Genomic DNA, 22,158 nt, shown 5'->3' with positions numbered 1-22,158 from the left:
GAATATTCAAATCATCTGAGGAACTTTCATAAATTCCCGTTCACCAAATGCAAATACAAGCCAATTGGATCTGAATGTGGTGAGAGCCAGGCATCAGTCTTTTTTTAAAAAGATTTACAAAGGATTTCAATGCAGAGCAAAATTTGGAAACTATTGCTTTACTCCGGCACAATGGAAGGCAACTGGATTCTCATCGTGGCTTTTGCATTCACTCTGATGTATGGGTTCTGGAGCCTATGGGGTGCCCTATTGCAATCCTATGAACAATGGAAATAAGTTCTAGTATTAACATGAAAATAGCTTTGAGCTCATGGGCCCCCTAAAAGTGTCTTGAGGACCCCAGGAAATTCCCAGACCACACTTCCGGAATCACTGCCTTCTGCTGACGATATCTTCTGGACATTAGGGATCTGCCTGTGCCATCTCAGTTGTCCTGACAGCCCTCTGAGCTAGCTGAGCCTTTGTCAGGGACGTGAAACCCACATTCTAAGTAGCTAACTTTTCTGAGATCACAAAGGGAGTATGATTTAGAACCAGGATTTGAATCAAGATTGCCTAACTCCAAATCCCATTATCTTACGCTCACATGGGCTTTGAGCAAACAAAAAATTTAGCATACTCAAAGAAAATAAATTCACAGGCTGTGTCTATAGATATGGGTATGAAGGTGAATGACAGGGAAATGGCAGGAGGAAAAAACGGTCCATTTTTAAAAAATTTTCCAGGAGGTGAGGATCTGATAAAAAATATTTTGGCAACTGAGTGATGTTCAGATGGGTGAGGTGTGAGAAATATTTAAGGTTGAACCCCCGGCAGGTAAAGATAATGGTTTTTAAGTCAGACCTAGATTTAAATATTGGTTTTGCCCCATAAAACTGTGTCTTGAACCAGATATTTAAACTTTATGTGCTTTAAATTCCTAGAATAATATGCAGTAATAATAATGTCTACCTAGTGGGTTTGCTGTGACCCCTAAATGAAATATGTGAAATGGTTTTTATCAGTATCTAGAACTTCGCTTCATAAATAGTAATTTTTTTGTTTTGTTTTGTTTTTTGGTGCTGGGGATTGAACTCAGAGGCACTCAATCACTAAGCCACATCCCCAGCCCTATTTTGTATTTTATTTAAAGACAGGGTCTCACTGAGTTGCCTAGTGTCTCACTGTTGCTGAGGCTGGCTTTGAACTCACCATCCTCCTATCTCAGCCTTCTGACTGCTGTGATTACAGGCATGCCTCACCACACCTGGCTAATAGTAGGTTTTTTTAAACACATAATTGTGATTCTCCTGCTCTTGAAACATCAGTTATTAGGTGATTTACTAACTGTGATTTGGGGCCAGTTTTCCTCTTTTCCTGAACTATAGTTTCTGCAATTATCAAACAGAATCTCTACAATACATGTTATGATACTTTTCCATGGGTGGTGCTTGGCATATAAGTAGGTATTCAATTAATGTTACTTACTGTGAACAATATAAAGTAGTCCTACAGGACAGAAGGAACTATAAAGCTCTTAAATACTTGAATTTATACTTTCCTTAGTACGAATTATAAGCACAACATTGGGATTTTATGATCTGTAACTAAATTCTATTTTCAGTTAGGTATTTTGCCTCATTTCTAAGGGACCCTGTATCTCCCTTACCAATGCTCTGAAATAAAACCCTTCCAACAGCAGATACTCCTGGACGCCCGGGCCTTGCTGAGAAGTTGGTAGTATTGTTACTTCCTAATATCGGGTGGCCACAGGAGAGCAGTTAGTCTCATCATGCAATAGAAAAACTATCCCTGCTTTCAAGGGACATGGAGACCAAGGGCTGAGTAAGGAAAGGACACAAGTAATAGGAGATAGGGGAATAAATAGAAGAAAAATTCATATCAGGCAAACACTAAATAAAATTGGTGTAATTTTAAGTTAACTTCATGAAGTAGTTTTTTTTTTTTTTTTAGAAATGAGAAGACTGGTAGGTAATGACAAGAGGCTAATTCAAAGAAATACTTTTAAATGTGTAATAGAATACTATGCAGCAGCAAAATATCCTCAAACATTCAAAGGGAAGAAAGTGACAGATCCAAGAAGATGCTATTGATAAGCCCTGAGTGTAAGTGGGAAGTTCAGCACACTCAAGCACTGAAAGGACCATCCGTCCAAACTAGCAACGGCAAAATGAAAGGTTTTTTTATTTGTATAAAATTAATTCAAGTTCATTTAGGATGCACCACCCATACAGCCATCTGTTTTCTCATTGGCCACGAAGATCAAAATAACAAACAACCCAAGACCGATGGGGGAAGAAAAGGGCTTAACCCGAGGGGGAAAAATGCCAAAGACTAGGTTGCACAAACTAAACTCAAACCTCTTTGAGGCCACACATTGGCCACTTCCTGACCCTGATCGCACACTCACTAAAATGAAGACACACACCTCTAACCAGCCAGCTGTCCTGGACTCCAACATTAAGCCTCAGGATCATCCACAATTCGGACCCCACATGCTGCAGGCTATCTGAATGTGTCCTCCAAAGTTCATGTGTTGGAAGATTAATCCGTAATGCAACAATGTTCAGAGGTGGGAACTTCCAGAGGTAATTAGGTTGCAAGGGCTCAGCCCTCATGGACGGATTAATGCCACAATCATGGGAATGGGTTAGTTATTACAGGTGTAGGTTCCTGATAAAAGGATGAGTTCAGCCCCTTTCCACACTCTTACATGCATGCACCCACCCCTGCCCTGATGCCTTCTACCAGGAAATAACACAGACCAAAGGCCCTTGTCAGATGATATAGGGCCCTTGACCTTGGACTTTCCAGCCTTCTAAACTGTAAGAAATAAATCTCTGTTCCTCATAGGTTACAGTTACTACCTCATAGTCTCGGGTATTCTGTTACAGCAGCCTCAAAACAGATTCAGACATTATGTAATTATCATTCCTATCACCAGCCGATACGTACAGACCCACTTGGAATCTTACCCTATGTTCTAACCATCTTAAAGAAAAGAGAGGCAGAAGAAGAATGGAGAGAGGTATGAACCTAAAACTACTCAACAGCTGCCATATTTCAACCCCTTAGGTTAAATGAATAATTAGCTAACTATAGCTCTGTGTTTCTGATGAAATAAAGCAATATACACAGACATTCAAGAGTGACTAAAAATCCAACTTATGAACATAAAGATTATATATGGATATGAGGGGTGATAATACCTTTAAGCAAATCTTTCCTTGATTCATCTCCCAAATGAGTTTCCTGGTGCCACCAATTTCCACCAGTTCTCCATTTGATCTAGCACCAAGCTTGATGGCCATGCATCATCCTGAAAAAAGCCAGATCCATGCAAAAAGTACTATTTCAATTTATATCCCCAAATATGGATTTAAGCTTCTGGGCACCATATAGTATTCTTAGGCCATTTCTGCTAAATTTGATATAAGACATATAGGGTCTGCAAAAACCCTCAACGTGAGCAAATGAGGCCAATGTTTGGGAAACAAAAGTACAGCACTCCCAAGTGTATGTGCACAATAATTCTTGATTCTCCGCATGGATACCTCCTCCCCACCTACTCACCGATAAAAGTGAAACATGAGGGCAAAAGGCAGCCCTAAAGCCTATCTTTGGAGAATTTCTAGAGCCCTTCTTTCCCTAGGGACCCACCGTCCACACCTGCTCACAGGGTGGGGGCTGCAAAAGTTCTTCTAATTGAGGTACCATGAAGGGTACCAGGCGGTCCCCTGGGGTGTTTTTCAGGAAGTGAAACCTCCTGGTGAAGCAGAAACTTTTTTTGTATCTCCTTTGGCTCTGGTCAGTTTATATCAAACCTAAATAATTGGAGCAAAACTCAAGGTAGCAGAAGCTACTGATTTCCTGTCACCTGATTTCTGTTAGAAGTACCACCCCCAGGCCTCGATTCTTGAGAAATCAAAGCAAGGATTGAACCCAGCGGCAGGCATTCACATCAGCCCTTGAGCCCTGAAGAGCCAGGTAAGAAATCCGTTTCCTTTGATTAAGTGACTACAGGGAGGTGATAAGGCATAAGATGATCTTAAAGAGTAGAGATTCTGTTTTAACTCTAGGGCTTCTCTTGTCAGGCTTCGTCATGGCATCTTGATTTAAGCCAGGGTGATTTCAAGGCTTGCTGCTCGCCCACACCCTTAGCTACTCTCTCTCTCTCCAGAACTACTATGGACAACCAACTCAGAGTCACTCTACAAAAGTGGCAGATTGGAGCATGTACCTTAAAGCACGGCTTCTAACCTACGGGGTTTAAGCTGGAGCTCTGCCTCCTGCAAGCCTTCTTTCTACCTTAGGCCAATTGCTAAACCTCTATGTGCCTTGGCTTCCTCATCCATAAAATGGGACCAATAGAAATTCTCCTCACATTATGAAGATTGGATAAACTAAAATACAGAAGTGTATAGGACTGCCTGCTATCAAATAAGAAAATGATCAATCACAGTCCTGTGAAAATATCTCCATGAATTTTGCTTTAAATGCTTTTGTCTTCAAAGATATATTGTTAAATATTAGTACACTTTGGTGACATTAAACCTCCTCAGCTAACATTTCTGCAGAGGATGTTGGCTACAAAATCCCACCTCCAATCTATAACCTAAGAAGCCAGGATTAGGAGTGGGCCCTAGAGACAGGAGGAAGCTCTATTGACAGCAGCAAGTAATAATTTTAACATTGTCATAATGGTTTCCTGGAAGGGGTGTGTGTGTGTGTGTGTGTGTGTGTGTGTGAGAGAGAGAGAGAGAGAGAGAGAGAGAGAGAGAGAGAGAGAGATTTCCTTTCCTGGTATCCCTTAAAATGACTTGATCTCACTAGTCACCTTTTGAACTTGCATCCTGAGCTTTCGCAAACCTGCTCAGAGGAAGTAACTGAACTTGATGTTCAGTTTAAACTTCATTGAGTTCACAATATGCAAGAAGCAGGTTCCCTTTGTGATCCTGGTGGGAGAGATAATTCCCTTAGGGAATTCACACTCCATAGAAGAGTTAGAATAAATATTAGGATGAAAGTAGTGAATGAGATGTGACAAATGCTAAGAGCTGTGGGCTCTGAAGGGGGAGTTCTTGCAATCAGGTGCAGAGAAAAAGCAACAGTCTCAGGGGGTGTGAATGTCTACAGCAGAGTTTGAAAGAACTTGAAGAGGGAGGGAGGGAGGGAGAAGCATTTCAAAACGGAGAAGATTCCCAGAAGGTAGAAGACATGTCCAGACCGGTGGCTCTGGTGTGGACATGAGCTTTGGAAGTCCTTGCAGCTGATCTGTAAAGCTCTAGAGAGGCCTGGAGAGGGTTTCTCTAGTTGGCAGTAACAGGTCAGCAAGAGTTGAAGCTCAGGAAAAGCATGACTTGAGCAGAGATTTAGAGAATTTGATCTAGGAGCCTCTGAAGAATAGATTAGAAAAGAAAATGATTAGCATCTGCATATCAGAGAAAACATTTGGCCTTCAGTTTTTTAGATGGGCTTATTTCACTTAGCATGATATTCTCCAGCTCCATCCATTTACTCGCAAATGCCATCATTTCATTCTCCTTTAAGGATGAATAATATTCCATTGTGTATATGTACCACATTTTCTTTATCCATTCATCTGTTGAGGTTCCATAATTTAGCTCTTTTGAGTTGAGCTTCTATAAATTGCATCACTGTAGTTTGTTGATTTTAAGTCCTTTGGGTATAAACTAAGGAGTGGGATAGCTGGGTCAAATGGTAGTTCCATTCCAAGTTTTCTGAGGAATCTCCATACTCCTTTCCAAAGTGGTTGCACCAATTTTCAGTCCCACCAGCAATGTATGAGTGTACCTTTCCCCTGACATCCTCGACAACATTTATTGTTGCTTATATTCTTGATAATTGCCATTCTGACTGGAGTGAGATGAAATCTTAGAGTAGTTTTCATTTGCATTTCTCTAGTTGCTAGAGATGTTGAAAATTTTTTAAATATATTTGTTGATCGATTGCATTTCTTCTTCTCTGAAATGTCTGTTCAGTTCCTTAGCCCATTTATTGATTCAGTTATTTGTTTTTTGTGTTCTTTATATATACTGGAGATTAATGCTGTATCTGAGGTGCATGTAGTAAAGATTTTCTCCCATTCTGTAGGCTCTCTCTTGGCATTATTGATTGTTTCCTTTCCTGAGAATGTCTCTGATATGTGGATGATAATTCACAATAAGGGGCATGTAGCTAGGGAACAATAGAGTTACTTTGCATTAGGTAGAGGGGAGTGAAGGGAAGATGGAGGTAGAAAGATATATAATGTAGAACGAATCTGACATGTACCCTGTGTACATATATGACTACACAACTGGTGTGATTCTACATCATGTACAACCAGAAGAATGAGAAATTATACTCCATTTATGTATGATGTAACAAAATGCATTCTATTGTCATGTATAAGTAATAAGAACAAATTTTTAAAAAAGGATTTAGGGTTTATTGCCTGAAAAAAAATTTAAAAAGAGACAAAATAGGTAATTTTTTACTTAAATCTTGAATATACTCTGTTGTATTTTGCAGATTGTTGCATCTTACATAAAAGTTAAAAAAAAAAAAAAAAGGAAATGATTGGGATGTGACTCAGTGGTAGAGCACCAGCCCTACATGAAGCCCTGGGTTTGATCTACAGAACAAAAAAAAAAAAAGAATTTTCTGCTAAATGAGAACCAAACTCATAGAATATTTGAATATAGAAAAAGGTCCATATGCAAAATAACTTGCAGAGGGAGAAATGGCATGATTTGGCCATTGGTTGAAAAGGAAAATAAAGGAGATGGAGTAAAATTTGGCTCCAACTTTTGAAACCTGGGAAATAGGGGAATTAAAGTGATCTGAGGCACGTTGCTTAGAAGGGACATTGACTTTGCCACACATTTTTTTTTTTTTAAACAGAGAAGTTTCAGCGGAGTGACTCCAACAGAAACTAGTCACAAATCGCTGAGGAGTAAGTGGTGAGGAAGCAGGAGGAAGAGAGCAGAGTGCAAAGATTGAATAAGCAGGGGTAAAGGAAAGGGAGATGGAGGGTCATGGCTGGGACATTGGCCGACTTAAGAAAGGGAGCTTTGGGACTGGGGGCAGGGTAGCCCATTTTAGTCATAAGAACAATCTGGTAATAACAAAGGGTTTTTGAATATTTGGTACCTTATCAATTGCAAATTATCTTATGTTCTCAAAGCAATAGTTTGAGAATGAGCAAGGTAGCTTATGTCCTAAATTTATACAGAGATCATCACAACAGTGACAGGCAACAGAGGTGAACCTGTTTCTGCAGCGTAATGCCAAAAATGGAGCAAGAGACTGTGGGTGCAAGGAAGAACCCATTTCTTGGAAAAGCAAACATTCTAGTGGAGGGAGATGGACAGAAGGGCACAGAGGGGGAAAAGTCAGAACGTGCATCCTCAGAGACAAGCACCCAGGCGGGCGGAAAGGATAAAAATGCAAAGCTATTCTGAGTGGCAGAGGAAGTCAGGTGGCTTTGAACTTCTCAGTACATGATGGAGTTAGTGGACCTAAAAGTCATTATGCAAACCAGACCTGCATTGGCTGTAAGATCTCTAGTGAATAGACATGGAAATGGCAGCACCTTCAAAAACCAGAAGAGATTTGCAGAAGTTGCTGTAATAAAATAGGGTAGTGCATGATCAACTGAGTCTTCATTTTAGTATCAGTGCTGATTATAGTACCTGTAAAAATAAAATCCTATTTATAACACATTTTGACCAGTTTAGTTAGTAGCTCCTGCTAATCTACCAGCTGACCTTTTGGCATTACTGTGAGTTGGATACTACGGAAGTCATTAAGTATAATTATTTTAATGATAAGGCAAAGCTGTGAGAATCTACAATATCCTTAGGAATAGGTGGACTGGTTCTAGTTTTATGTATATATATATGGTCATTTTTTATATGATGCTATTTTATAGTAATATTTGTTGAAGAATTTGTAGAAATAGAGTTGCCCTAGTGATATACTATTTAGGAGAAAAATAAAACATCTACCCATCCGTGGTCACTGCTGCTGTTAGCCATGATAGCCATTATAGACATTACCTCACCAATAATACAGACACAGTTCTCATCAAGCAGCTGACAAACAAGGATAAATTAAAACAATGATAGTCAAATCATCTCCTTTGGTCCAAACAATTGATGGCCTCTATATTTTATCTCCCTACTGTTACTCCTTTGGAGAGGACCATAGTAACTTCCAGCTCATTCCATACTTGCCAAAGGACCTCAGGAAAATTGATTAATTTTCTGAGCCACCATTTCACAACTACAAAAAGGAGACACAGTGCCTGGTATTAAGTTCAAGCATTATTACAGATACTGACCAAGACAGAACAAAATCTCTACTTTGTTGGATCTTACATTCTGGGGAAGAGAGACACAATACAGCTAATCTCCCTCAAGGATAAATGCCAAGAAGCAAATAAAACATGTTGTTGTGAGGGAGAGGAGTGTGCACTATAGGTTGAAGGTTCAGGGAAGGCTTCTCTGAAGAGATGACATCTGAGCTACATCTGCATGAAAAGGCACCTATTTGAGTCTTACAGCAATCTATAAAACAACAATTATTATTGATCCCATTTTATAGTTGAAGAACCTGAGACCCCAAGAATTTAAAACACCTCAGAGCAAATAGGTGAATTAGTATTTAAACCCAGGCAATCAGACTCAGGAGGTTGCAGTCTTGCATGCAGCATCACAGAACCTTCTTGACATGAGTTGCGCAAGGTCACAGAGTTAGAGCCCCCTCCAGATTCTAAGGATAGTCCTCACTGTGTTCTCTGGCCTGTTGCAATGTGCAGGGGAAACTAAGCAACAGAAGTCAGTAGAAAGTACATTTTCCAATAGTGAAGCATAAATAAAGGCATCCAGGACTGAGAGACAAACAAGTCTTGGATGGGGCTGGGGTGTAGCGTGGTGGTGGTGCCTGGCCTAGTATGCACAGGGCCTGGGGTTGAACCCCAGCACTAGGAAAAAGGAAGAAGAAGGAAGACAACTGTGACATGTGGACACACATGCATGGAGCTTTCTTTTAAGGTAAAGTATGCCCCAAGCCAGGTTGTGGAGAATGCTGGCAGAGACTCCTAGGCCCATGTGTCCCAAGAGCCCCTGCAGATGGTTCTCAGAACCCAGTAGTAGGTCTTGCCTCAGATCCCAGGCCAGCAGGGAGGAGCGCTGTCTACCCTCAAAGACACACAGAGGGAAGGCTGAGAGAAGCATTCAGATGCGTGACAGGAGATTATCAAAGACCTGGTCTTCGCTCTCCTTATTTTATTACTGTTTTTAATTTTAGGAATTTTGAGAACAAAATGACAACACCCAGAAATTCCTTGAGTGGAACTTTCCCTACAAAGGGCCCTATCTCCATGCAACCTGCTCCAAAAGTAAACCTCAAGGGGACGCTGCCGCTGGTGGGCCCCACCCAAAGCTTCTTCATGAGGGAATCTAAGGCTTTGGGGGTAAGTCAGTCACCCTACACTCCAAATCTAGAGCTTCTCTGGTCTACAGAAGCGGATGCTACAGGCCATGTGTGGGATTCAGTCCAAAGTGAAGGGGTGTTATCCGACCTGGCATGCTCCCTGTGTGACACAGCAGGTCCACACAGGGTTGTGCCAAAGAAGTTATCAACTGGGTCACTGTAGGGGGTCTGATGTCACCATTGGTTTAGAAGTATGTAGCTTTAAGGGCCTTTCATCTCAGTCTATTGCTAGAATGCTTGTTTCCTGGAAATGTCCTCATATGATGGGAAAAATGTATCTGAAGAAGAAAAAGGCAAAATCCTTGGCACCACTGCTACTTCCTACAGGCAACTGGCAGGGTTCCAAGTTAGAGCCAAGGCTTCCCACCTTCCCTTGCCTGCCAACAGTGATGATTTCATCCACCATCCTCCTCCTCTTCTCTCCCAGGCTGTCCAGATCATGAATGGGCTCTTCCACATGGCCCTGGGAGGGCTGCTGCTGATCCCCACAGGGGTCTATGCACCCATCTGTGTGACTGTGTGGTATCCCCTCTGGGGTGGCATTCTGGTGAGTGAAAAATATAATGACCCCTTGTAAAATGGTGAAAAAAAATACTAAAAAAAATGTAGACCATTTGTGTACTGAGGAAAGTGCATGGGCAGAAAATAGATTATTGGTTCCGTGGGAAGAGAGGTTGGCTAAACAGAGGGAGTGTGCTCCCAGGGTTGAGGGTTAGTGGTTATGCTTCAGATGAGTTCAGAAAAAGATGCTCTGTGTGACCCACACTGGGAAGAAAGAGTGTTCCAAGCTAGGCCTCCCCAGTCAGTCGATTCTGGAGGTGAGGAGGCACTCGATGTTTGGTGTTTGGGAAAGCCAGAGGCAGCATGTCCGCCCTTCTGCTCTTCTTCCCTATAATTGTTTACTTACTATGGCACCTGGTGAAATTAGTCCCAACCCAAATAAATTTCCCTTTATGAGTTCAGCAACATTTCCTTGGGCTGTGTCATTTGCAGGTTTTCCAAACCTGAAATCCCACCTGAGAATGGCATGGGGCATCGATGTTTATTTCCCCAGGGCACTTTTCCTGGCTGCCACTGTGAGACCAGAGTTGAGAATTTCAGAACAAATAGAAATGAGTTAGAATAAGAGATTCCCACTGATTTGCAGCATGAACATCAGGAAAGGAAGATGAGAAACAACCACGGTTCTTTCCGGGGGCAGCTGACATTTTAATGAAGGGCCTTCACATTCAACTCTTCCTTCTCTGTTCATTCACACCTCATGGGCATCACTGTGGCCCCAAAGAACATTCTCACAAGTTACAAACACAAGGAAAAGAAAACTCCTCAAACTTTTTCTTCACACTGATACCCTCTCACCTGTGCTACATGGGACGTCAGCCCTAACTGTAGCTTGAAAGATGGTGGTCTGGGGCTGACTACAATCTACACCAGTAATGAGTAGTGGTGTTATTATTGCTGCTGCTTTTTTATTCAATTTGAAGAAACAAACTAAGGCATATCTATCTGCTTGGTGTACTGAGTAACAAGAAAATGTGGGTTTTCTTTGCTCTTACTATATTCCAAGTTACACATTCCCAGGTGGTTGAATAACATGGACTGAACATAGGCCAACCTGAATAAGGAAGAAATATGACTGAAGAGAAATGAATGCACTTGATTAAATGGGTTAATGGTTCAGCGAAAATGGCTGGAAATGTTCATGACTTCTTTACAACCAGTTCTCAATGTTAAAATGTGATCTCCCTCTCTCCCCCTTTTCCCAACTCTCCCACTCCCTCCCCCTTCCCCCAACCCACCACCTCACCTCTCTTCTTATAGTATATTACCTCTGGATCGCTCCTGGCAGCAGCAGAGAAAACCTCCAGGAAGAGTCTGGCAAGTAACCGTATGTCCTTCTTTCCCACACATCAGAGAAATAGCTGTTTTCTCAGTTGAAAACAAGGAAGGACCCTTAAAGAGCTTTGGAATCACAGACTCTCCACTCTCAAAAGCAAAGGATCCTCCACAAGGCTGGCTGTCATTTCATTCCTGCAAAACCTGAAAGTGAGATCTACTTTATGCATGTCCTTAGAAGCACAGCTAAAGGCAGAGCTATGAAGACTGTGCTTAAAATCTTGTCAGCGTTAAGTGCTGTGTGAAAATAACAGACCTTTTGAAAGCCATGCCATTTCTTCTAGACCAGCACTGAGGACAGTTGCGTCATCAACATTATGACTGATTCATGCTCTAGCTCAGTTAGAATCTTAAGTTATAATCTTGAGCAAGACTGTTTCTCTATGAACCTCTTGAGGTGTCACCTACTAGATGGAGATGGTACCATAGGAAATGGTTACCATTCCTGTGTCTACTAGGGGAAATCAGTATGAGGATGGAATGGAGAAACATGTGACAGTATTTCAGAAGCTAGAAGCTTCCATGTGCTCTTGTTCTTATAACACTTACAAAAAAACACCCAGGAAGACTCTGCCCTGAGGAGCACCTGATTCTGGATGGGTGACGAGGAGCTTACAGCCAGTTTCCTCTCAAAAAAGCCTCTCCCGACACTTGCACTTACTAAGCCAAGTCACTTGTAAAGTCCGAGTACTTGTAAAGTCAGTGAGGGGGTTGCGTGAACTGAGATGGGTCCCCTCTAAAAGTGGTCTAACAAACTCAGTTTGGGGAGATCAATTATTCTATTATCCAAATGCAGCCAGACCCACTGAGTAGCCCTCTGTAGATCACATGGCCAGGGATAGAATGTGTGTGTTGTAAAGTCATCATCAACAATCCCATGCCACTGTGGCACTTGTCACATATATCTTCCTGTTTCAACCTTGTACCATCCCTGAAAGGCAGGACATCCACATTGACTGTCTCTCACCTATACTACCCAGAGACGCCAGCCCTAACTGTATCTTGAAAAATGGTTGACCAGGGTGGATTGAATCCTATGTCAACAGGGAGTAGGCAGTGGTGTCATAGCTGCTGCTGCTACTCCTTGCTTCTCTTTGACACCACAGTCCTGGAGGGTGCTATTTGCTTCTTCCAAACCTATACCCATAGTACCATACTTAAGTGTAATGCAAAAATCTCTCTCCTCTGCCTCCTAGGTGTCATTCATCTTCATTTATTCAACAAATATTTATCAAATACCTAGTAGGTAGGAGAGTGCCAGTAAAATAAGTATAAGGTTATGCAATACAGGAATCAAAGATCATTCCTAGATGCTTGGCTTGATAAACTGAATGGATGGTCATATCATCAAATGAGATGGAGAAAACTGAAAAAAGGAACAAGATACTTGAGTTTTTATTTACATAAATACAGTATATGTACAATGTAGATTTTATTTATAGAGACAATGGGGCTAAAAACCAATTAGAAAAAAACTCTGGTAATTTTAGGTGTCAGAGAAATGACATCTGGGATTCCTCACTGATAATTCCCAAATGGAAGTTAAACATAGTTAACGGATCTGTTTATCTGTTTCAGGTCCAAGCAAAAGTAATAATGAACTCATTGAGCCTCTTTGCTGCCATTTCTGGAATAATTCTTGTGATCATGGACATACTCAATATTACGATTTCACATTTCTTAAAAATGGAGAGTCTGAATATTATTAAAACTCCTGTGTCATATATTGACATATACAACTGTAAACCCACTAATCCCTCTGAGGAAAACTCTCCATCCACAAAATACTGTTACAGCATACAATCCATGTTCTTGGTAAGTGTGAAATTGGATTTCTCTCCAGGGAAGAAATATGTCATTTTTATTCCAATTATCAACTCCAGATCTATAATGTCTAAGTCTGCTAATTTTTGCAAATGTGGCTTTGGCAAGAATTTTACCTATACTCTGCCTCAGTTTCAACTGTAAGATGAGGATAGTGATAGCAGTCATTTTATAGCATTTTCTTTTCTTTCTGTCTTTCTGTCTTTCTTTCTTTTTTAGGAATAAATGAGTTAATATATGCAAAGCACTTAGAACAGTGTATGGAATATAAAAAGTGTTAAGTGTTTCAACATTAATTATTAATGTCATTTGTGGTGTTAATATCTATCATAATTATTAATATAAACATGGAAGAAATTCCTAAGATATCAGAGTTTGAGGGGAAAAAATGTTCATCCCTCAGTTGTGAAGGGTTGCACCGAAAGCTGAATAGAGTTTAATTTAGGACTCAGCACTTACTGTTTCTTACCTAAAACTGATGATTCAACTGACAGTTCTTCTGTCAGCAACATGCATTAACCATCTGCTGTACGCCTGAAGTTGCATTAAGGGTTCAGGTTATAAAGTCACTGTCTTCCATACTAATGGTTTTCCCAGGGAGTCATTACTTAGCTAAAGAACAGATCTTTTAATCATTTATTTGATTTTAGTTATCAGTCATTTACAGAACACCAAACATACTCTCTGTGCCATTATTACATTCTCACCTTCATTCTTCCATTATTTTTCAGGGCGTTTTGTCAGTGTTACTGATCTTTGCCTTCTTCCAGAAACTTGTGACTGCCGGCATTGTTGAGAATGAGTGGAAAAGATCCTGCTCCAGGCCCCAAGCTGTAAGTAGGAGCCACTGTGTCCATAACACCCCTCTCAAAAATTCACATCTACAAAGGATCATATGTGGATAATGTGATCCAATGAGACTTTGGAACTGGGAACTTCACACACACCAAAAAAAAAAAAAAAAAAAAAAAAAAAGGTCTTGCTGTATTTCTGGAGAGCAGAAAACACTAGCTGCTAGCAATGAAGTAAACTGTCTTTGAAATTAGAAATATGTCTATAGCTAGACAGAAGGGATAGTTCTATAATATGTGAACCTTCTCACTAACCTTTTCTTCCACTTGCTGTCATGATTCCATACCTGATGTTTACGGATGGTTGGAGATTACATCACTAGTTCTTTTATTTCATTTCTCTTTAATCCTTTCTTCCTCCCACCCATTTCTCCCACTTTCTCTTCCAAAATTGTAGGTAGGTCCAAAAAGGCTCCAAAGTTGGGAAATATGAATATCCCAGTGATAGATCTAGTAACAGCTGCTTTGGAACCACAACCCATTAGACTTGGAACAGAGCTTAGAAATCATCATTAATCCCTTTATTGTGCAGTTTTGGAAAATAGGATCAGAGAGAGAAAATTGCTCTGTCAGGACTATAACCACTAAGGGCAAATTAGAACCAGGGTCTGAATCCTCTATTACTGCAGTGTTCTTTTCCCCTGCTATGTGATCATTCCAGGCAAAGTGGCAAATGCCTGCAGCCCAGGGGATTTACTCAGACTTCAGTTTTGATAAGTGACTTGATAAGGATTTCACCACCTAGAAAATTAATCCTGGTGTTGGGAGGCATATAGTAAGCAACATAAGTAGCCTAAAAACTTGAAGGCTTTTGAGAAATATGTATAGAGATGATTGAGAGAGGTGCCAATGGTAAAGGTCAAGAAAAATTTGTTTGTATTCTAGAAGGTGGTTCTTCTGTCAGCTGAAGACAAGAAAGAACAGACAATTGAAATAAAAGAAGAAGTGGTTGAGCTAACTGAGGTACCTTCTCAAACAAAGAATGAAGAAGACATTGAAATTATTCCAGTCCAAGAAGAAGAAGGAGGAGAAGAAACAGAAATAAATTTTCCAGAACCTCCCCATGATCAGGAATCCCCACCAATAGAAAATGATAGCTTTCCTTAAACTGTTTCTTCTGGATTTTGCTGCCTCTTTTAAGCATTAGTATTTAGCTTCTAAGAGACATAGTTACCCCATTTCTTGAGGCACTCTGTACTGGTTCTCCATGTTTCCATCTGGTCTTTGCTGGAGTGACCACAGCCCCATCTCTAGCACATTCAGCAAATGTGGGAATTGTAATAGATTGTGATGTCCTATTTCTTGTTTGGGGAAACTTTCATACATTGGAAAAAAGCAGAATAAGTGCTGCAGAACATGATTTCCCACTAGGTTTCCCCTTGGCTAGGCTTTTCAGTAGTAGTGCTTTGTAGTTGTTTTTTCCATTAGCAACAGGACGACTCAGCATCTGGTAGAAAAGATCCATGACTGACTCATGCCATTCCTTTAAGCTATCTTTAACTCCTTCCCATCTACATTTTTTTGTTGAAGTTCCTTTTGTATCATTGTTTTAAGGGAAATAAAATGATAACGATAAGCAATAAAGAATCAATCCATCAATATCTCACAGGGCTGACGCCATGACATATTCTTGGAGAATCAGCATTCCATTAGGGAAGTTCTAAGTGGTCACTACCCAGTCCCTTAATTGTCCAAATAGTACAGCTTATATTTGAACATGTCTCTTAAAGTTCCCCAACTCCTACTCTGACCCTCGGTTACGTTGTCTCCCTCCTTTTAACCTATAGGCAAAAGAAGAAAGAATGATTAGAGAAAATACCATGAGTACTCAAATCTCAGGTAATAATCAAAACATGTATTTATAGAATGCTTTACAGGTGACTATTTCATAAAATAATTTCATTTAATTATCTATTTTCAAGAAAGAATGCTTATCCCTATTTTATAAGTAATTCAAAGAGGTGAACACGTACCTGTCATAGTCACAGCTAGCAATCCTGAGAACCTTGTTTCATTCACAGATCTTCATACTCAAATCCTGGTGATGTTCAAAGCAACCAGACTGCAATGTCTGCATAAATTACCAGAGCCATGTTATCAGTTGTTATCAAGAAGCTACTCTGACCAGAAGATGTTAGGAGAGTTACAAAGAGAGTCAGAATCAGAGTTTACCCCTTTGGATAAAAACCTTAGAAATTCACAACAGTCATAAAACTAGTTATGGCATAAGTATTTAATTAGCTGGCAGACTATATAATGCAGACACTAAGTATCATAGACATCCTCAGGAAGAAGACCATGTGTGAAAACAGCATAATTAAAGTGCCAAGTCTCAGGCAAAAGCCATCCTGCTTTTCAATTCCTGTTCATGTTCAGAGATACAATACCTTACCTAGGAAGAATGTTAACCTAGGAAGACATTGAGATCATCCTTCAACCTAAAGCTGTAATCTACCAGTTCCAAATGTGGTAGGTGTTTGGGACAAGGTAATTTTCATTTCCTGTGATATTTCCACTTTGTTAAGGACAATCTGTGGAAGATATTTCCTGTAATTACAATTTTTAAAAAGGAGATTAACCATTTTTCCATGCTAAGTTTTCAAAATTAGCTGTAAGTGAATAAAGCTTTGTGTTCTTGTCTGAAGTAGGTGATTCTCATGTGAGTATCTCCCCATCCTTCTTTAATCTTGAAATGTCAGACCACGGGGGTTCATCATATTCACATACACTCAATCTGAACTGGAATGGTGAGGGGTCAGGTAATTAGTATTTGTGACAGCACATTTGTAAATCCTGAGTATATCTTCATGGACTGTGTTGTTAATAATGTATTGCTCACTCTCAGCAATCACAGCATGACCAGAATGCATGACCATCGCTCCTGCTTTAATTAGAGAAAAGGGAATGGCAGTGGCAGACCCATTGAAAACAATAATGAAGTCAGAAAAAACTCAAAAAAATACAAGATTTTATTTCTTATTTTACCCACTTCTGAAATATACATGAGGACCCCTCTCCAAACCCATGGTTTAATTAGAAATTTTATTTTACTCATTTTTATGATCTCAAGTAATTGTTTTTACTGAATTCACATAACTCCTTATAAGACACCATCAATGTCCAAAAGAAGAATGAAAATTGTTGCCATAACCTTCTTCCTAATTATCCTTTCATCAATATGGAATCAAATGACATTGGCCAATAGAAAATAAGCTTTGTCCTAAAGTGAAAGATGTATTCTATAGCTTTAGTTTTTTCCTCTCCATTTTTCTTTTGTATAAAGAATTTTACAACCATAAAACATTTCAAAAATTAATTGCTCCCACTGATTAGGAGATTGACTTACATCCTTTCAATTTTCCTTTCTTTTTAATAATCCTTATTCACAATAAGGTAATCATCCATCCCAGTTTATTCAGGCCTGAAGGATTTCTTAGGATGTAGGATTTTCAATGTTAAAACCAAGATAGTCCCTAGTAAACTAAGTGGTTGATCACCATAGTTCATAGTTCTACACAATTTAGGCAATTACAATCACTTTAGTAGTTACAGTATAATCTACTTTTTATGTGCAACAATGTGTCATAATTTTCTTTATTCTCACAAGCATCATTTTTAAATTGCAACTTAATATTCAATGAGTCAATCAAGATTAATTCAGTATTCTACTAGTTCACTATAACTGGCTACTTACGGTATTTCCTTTTTCTGCTTATTTTTTTTCTTTTTTGTGTTGTTGTTGTAAGTGTTGCAAATCACTGTTGGAGCTGCAGAAACTGAGTAAGATACGTATTTTCTCTTCTTGTTATTCAAAATGTGGCTTCATATTCAAGCCTTGTCCATGTCTACCAGTAGGAAGTATTGTCATCTGTTAAAATCCAGGAAAATCAAATTTTAATTTCACCGGTCGAAGTGAAATTCTCAAAGATCCAATACACAGAAATGGTAGCTTCAGATTAATTTCATGTGAAATCATGTATGGAATTCGACTTGTTTTAAATTCTTGGTGAATAACTTAGAACACTCATGGGGGCTCAAATATGAATTTTTTTCTAGGTTAAGTCTGCAATTCTTAAAGAGATTCCCTTTAATTCAAACCTGATTATGTATTTTGAACTACAGAACCAAGCAGTATAAAATGAATATGCTAGGATCATGTAATGCAAAAGTCAAAGCAAATTTAAGATTATCCTATGGAATCATGGTTGGCCCCTACTCATCTCTTCCCTTGTAATTTCCAGTAAAAAAGTATGCATTCTGCTGCAAGTGAGAACAAAATCCTAAAGGAAGACAGAACCCATCATTGAAAAATCATTAATTCATTTATTGAAACATATTTACTGATCACAGACTATTCTGCAACACAAAATGGTGAGAAAAAAACAGGCAAATTATCTCCTTAGAATTTCTATCTGGGTGGAAAAAGAGGCATTAATAAAATATCTATCAGGCATCTACTATGGTGCGCTAATCAGTTTTTTGTCCTTTTGACAAAATACCTAAGAAAATCAACTTAAAAGGAAGAAAGCTGGGGGTGGGGGAGGGTCGTGTTCTCTGGGTTTCAATTCACGGTTGACTATTCCATTGTGTTTGGGCCTGTGCTGGGGCAGAATATCACTGTGGGGAGTATGTGGTAGAGGAAAGCTATTGACCTTATGGCATGACCTTCACCTCATGGTAGAGATGAAGAGTCCAGGACGCCAGTATGCCCTTCAAGTGCCCATCTCCAGTGACCTACTTCCATCCACTGGATCCCCCCTCCTAATGGTTCAATCACCTCCCAATAGTGCCACAGGCACAGGGATTGGATCACAAGCTCTGAGTAGGCTAGTTCTATGGTTTTTGACTGTAGCAGGGAGATTTGCCACTAAATACTTCTCACACACCTGGATATGAGGCTTGGAAATCAGGGGGGGAAAAAAAGAATAGAATTAAAAATGAGTTACATGAATTAGGCACCTAAAGTTGCTAGATTGAGTTACAGGGATGGACGAGAGTTCCCAGTGGACGGTGACACTTTGTTCAGGATGTCCCCATTTAGCTGTCAGAGAAAGTGCAACTACTAAAGATGAAACTGAAGACATCTAAGAAAGTAGGAGAGGGACGTAGAGAGCGTCCTGTCTTGGAATCTGAGGAAGGGCAAGTGTCTCAAAGGACAAGGAAGCAGCAGGGCAGTGATGTTGAGAAAGCCTGAAGAAGAATTGAGACTACTGGATTCTGAAATTCGGAGGTCATTGCCAGCATTAGGAGAAACCGTCTGAGGCAAGTATTAGTGAGAGAAGACTGACTGTAACACACTGGAAAATGAACAGTAATGTGAAAGCATTCAAACTGTGAAAGCAGACTCTGCTTTTGAGATATCTGATTGGAAAGAAAAGGAAAAAAGACAATTCAGGGGTTTGCATGAGAATCAGGGCAAGGGATTACTCTGAATAGTGGGTGGTCTAAAACCTGCACTCACAGGTAAGTGCAAAGCCACATTCATTTATCAAATTGACAAATATTTGTTGAGTATCTACCTTGTAATACTATTCTGAAGGCAGAGGATATTGCAGTGAATAACAGAATAAAATATCTGTATTCCTGGAGTTTATAGTATTCGGATCCATTAATCTGCATCTTACTAGCAAGTAGTCAAGAAGACAATGCAAAGTTTTGACATCTATATTCAGTTAGAGCTAAGTATCAGTCAGACCATGTCCAACTTATTAATATTCTAATTGTTAACAATTGTATCTTTTGCAGTGATCTTGATCTTCAAATCAATATTTCTCAGCTTTGATAAAAACAATCATTATGGCTAATACAGTAGAAATAAATTTGTAAGCTACAGCATCAATGACAAGAGCAATATTACTCAATGGACCAAGTCAAATCCAGGAAAAGTCCATGACCTTAAAAGGTCAAAAAGCTATTGTCATGTAATCATCTGGCACCATTTTTCATCAGCTTCTACAGCAGAGGAACTACCCAGTTACCTATCTACAACTCTCTGTGCTTTTTATCTTTATAGGAAATGAAACTTGTTAAAGTTATGCTTTTACGTTTTGCAGGAAGCAGCTGCAATGAAGCCAAGTGTATGACAGGAACACTATGTGTCACAAGATAGTAGAAAACTTCATTAGCATTTATTAAATGAGACAGACACGAGATTTCTCTTTTCAATTAACATGACCCGTTGCTTGACAAAATACCATCTAAATTCTTATCTAGAAAGTATTATTCATAGACTTTTTGTTTGCCAATGTAGAACTGCAAGAGATGATTTTAAATGCCTTGTTGACCTGAGTCCTCTTGAAAATTTATAATTAGGAAATCTCTGAGAAAGACAAATTCCAAAAGGGAGAAAAGGAGTAGATGTTAGCTTAATTATGTCATGGGGTGGGCATTTAAGCATTTTAGCTTAGCATGTATGACATTTTTCAAAACCAGTGGTTTTCAACAGCAGCTGTGCCTTTAAATGACTTGGGGAAATTTAAAAATTTCTGGCACTTGAGTATTAACACAGAGAGGCTGATACTGAATACATCTGGCTCAGCTTGGGTGTAGGTGTTGGGTTTGTTTTTCTTTAGTTCCATTTGATCTCAATGTGCATCAGGTTGAGGACCTCTATTCTAAATTACTTGTAAGGAGTCCCAGACATTCCAAAATACAAAACCAAACAGGGCGGGATGACACTTGTCAGGTTTTTCCTTCCCTCCTTCCCTTTCCCTTCACTCTGTCTTTATTTGCTTTGCTTGTGTTGTCACTTTGTCTTGTCTTGTCGGCAACACCTTTAAAGAAAGTAGATGACATAATTTCTGAAATTATGAAATGAAATAAAAAGAATACTTTGAGAAGTCCATTTAATAAAGAAATTAGAGTCGGTGACAGAAAAGATGCAATGAGTTAAAGAGGGTCTGATTAAAATTTTATTAGAGAGAAATAAAAACTGGAGAGACAACATTTACAACATTCTACAGCTTCATCCAGGAAGAAGACCCCTAACCCGGGGGAGATCCTAGCAGAGTCAAACTATTTCCTTAAGATGTGAGATGACAGTTGCTGTTTTTGTGATCATATGTGGTAATTCAGTAAGCCAAGGATCCTGTTGCCTTCGTGTGAAGTGGTCCCTCTATCAACCACTGAGATCCACGTTTCAGTCAGTAGGACAGGAAGCAGGACAGAGCAAGGAGACGTGGGGAGCAAGACAGAACAATGTTAAGGCCAAAGAACCTCCTTCTAAGGCTTCTCATTTTAGAATTGTGCCTGCACTTCAGAGACTCAGACAAGAGGAAATGTATTTAAATTGGTACAAGAAATGAATTGGTTTAAAATAAGAGGAAGAGAAACTCAGTTAAGCACACACTGATACCTATCATGAAATATCCAGCCCAACAAGCATCAGAGTAAGAACATTATATTCCATACTTCATTTATTCCTTGCCTCAAACTCAATTGATGTGTGATTCCTTTTCTTTAAATGGAATTTAAAGAAATGTTACTTCCCAAAATCACCTGTCTAGTAAGAAGGGGACTGGGATACAAACCTCAGCCTAATGACAAAATCTTCATCCTTTCTCCTCTTTCTTAAGACCAAAAGGAAAAATCTTTATATTTTTCATAAAGATACACCATATTACATTACCTCTTCACTGTTATCATCATTGAAATCCTACAGTATCATAAGTTAAGTAGCAGAGTTTTTCTTTCTTGCTGTTATATAAAATAAGGGTGCATTTTACCAACCATGACCTGAGAGATTGAATGAAATGCTTAGATATGTGACTGACCTGAGGGAAGTTCTTGCAGAGATATTTAAGAAATAATAATAAAATAGTTTAGATTTATATATTCACTCTTGGATGAAAGGCATCCTGCAAAAGAAAATCTTCTAAGAGGTGGCTTCATTTAACTTATGTTCTTTAGTCTTAGTTGGATGGTTTTTCATTCTGAAATATTCTACCTTCCAATACTTGCTGGGGAGTGGGGGATCATTTTTTTTTTTTAACCAAACTTCTTCTGTCTTGCTTATCTGGAAAAAAAGACTGTACTCACAAAAAAGAACCTTTCATTAACAATGCAAAAGTGTTTTTTGGAATATTCT

General features: G+C 39.3%; 1 protein-coding gene across 2 annotated transcripts; it reads left to right on the top strand.

Moving 5' to 3' along the window:
• The first annotated feature begins 3,883 nt into the window (after positions 1 to 3,883).
• On the top strand, positions 3,884 to 16,716 carry Ms4a1 (membrane spanning 4-domains A1). Of its 2 annotated transcripts, none has more exons than XM_027944085.2 (7): positions 3,884 to 3,987; positions 9,316 to 9,481; positions 9,929 to 10,048; positions 11,323 to 11,379; positions 12,976 to 13,212; positions 13,953 to 14,054; positions 14,961 to 16,716. In XM_027944085.2, exons 2-7 carry the CDS (start codon positions 9,332 to 9,334, stop codon positions 15,177 to 15,179), a joined length of 885 nt encoding a protein of 294 aa, XP_027799886.1. In that variant the 5' UTR covers positions 3,884 to 3,987; positions 9,316 to 9,331; the 3' UTR covers positions 15,180 to 16,716. The 2 variants fall into 2 exon arrangements, with proteins under 2 accessions (XP_027799886.1, XP_027799885.1); XM_027944084.2 differs by having other exon boundaries at positions 14,958 to 16,716.
• Positions 16,717 to 22,158: the final 5,442 nt, after the last annotated feature.

The sequence above is a fragment of the Marmota flaviventris genome, chromosome 9 (assembly GCF_047511675.1).
Source record: "Marmota flaviventris isolate mMarFla1 chromosome 9, mMarFla1.hap1, whole genome shotgun sequence".
Classification (NCBI taxonomy): domain Eukaryota; kingdom Metazoa; phylum Chordata; class Mammalia; order Rodentia; family Sciuridae; genus Marmota; species Marmota flaviventris.
The sequence above is the reverse complement of the archived record's forward strand: the minus strand, read 5'-3'. Positions and strand labels throughout refer to the sequence as shown.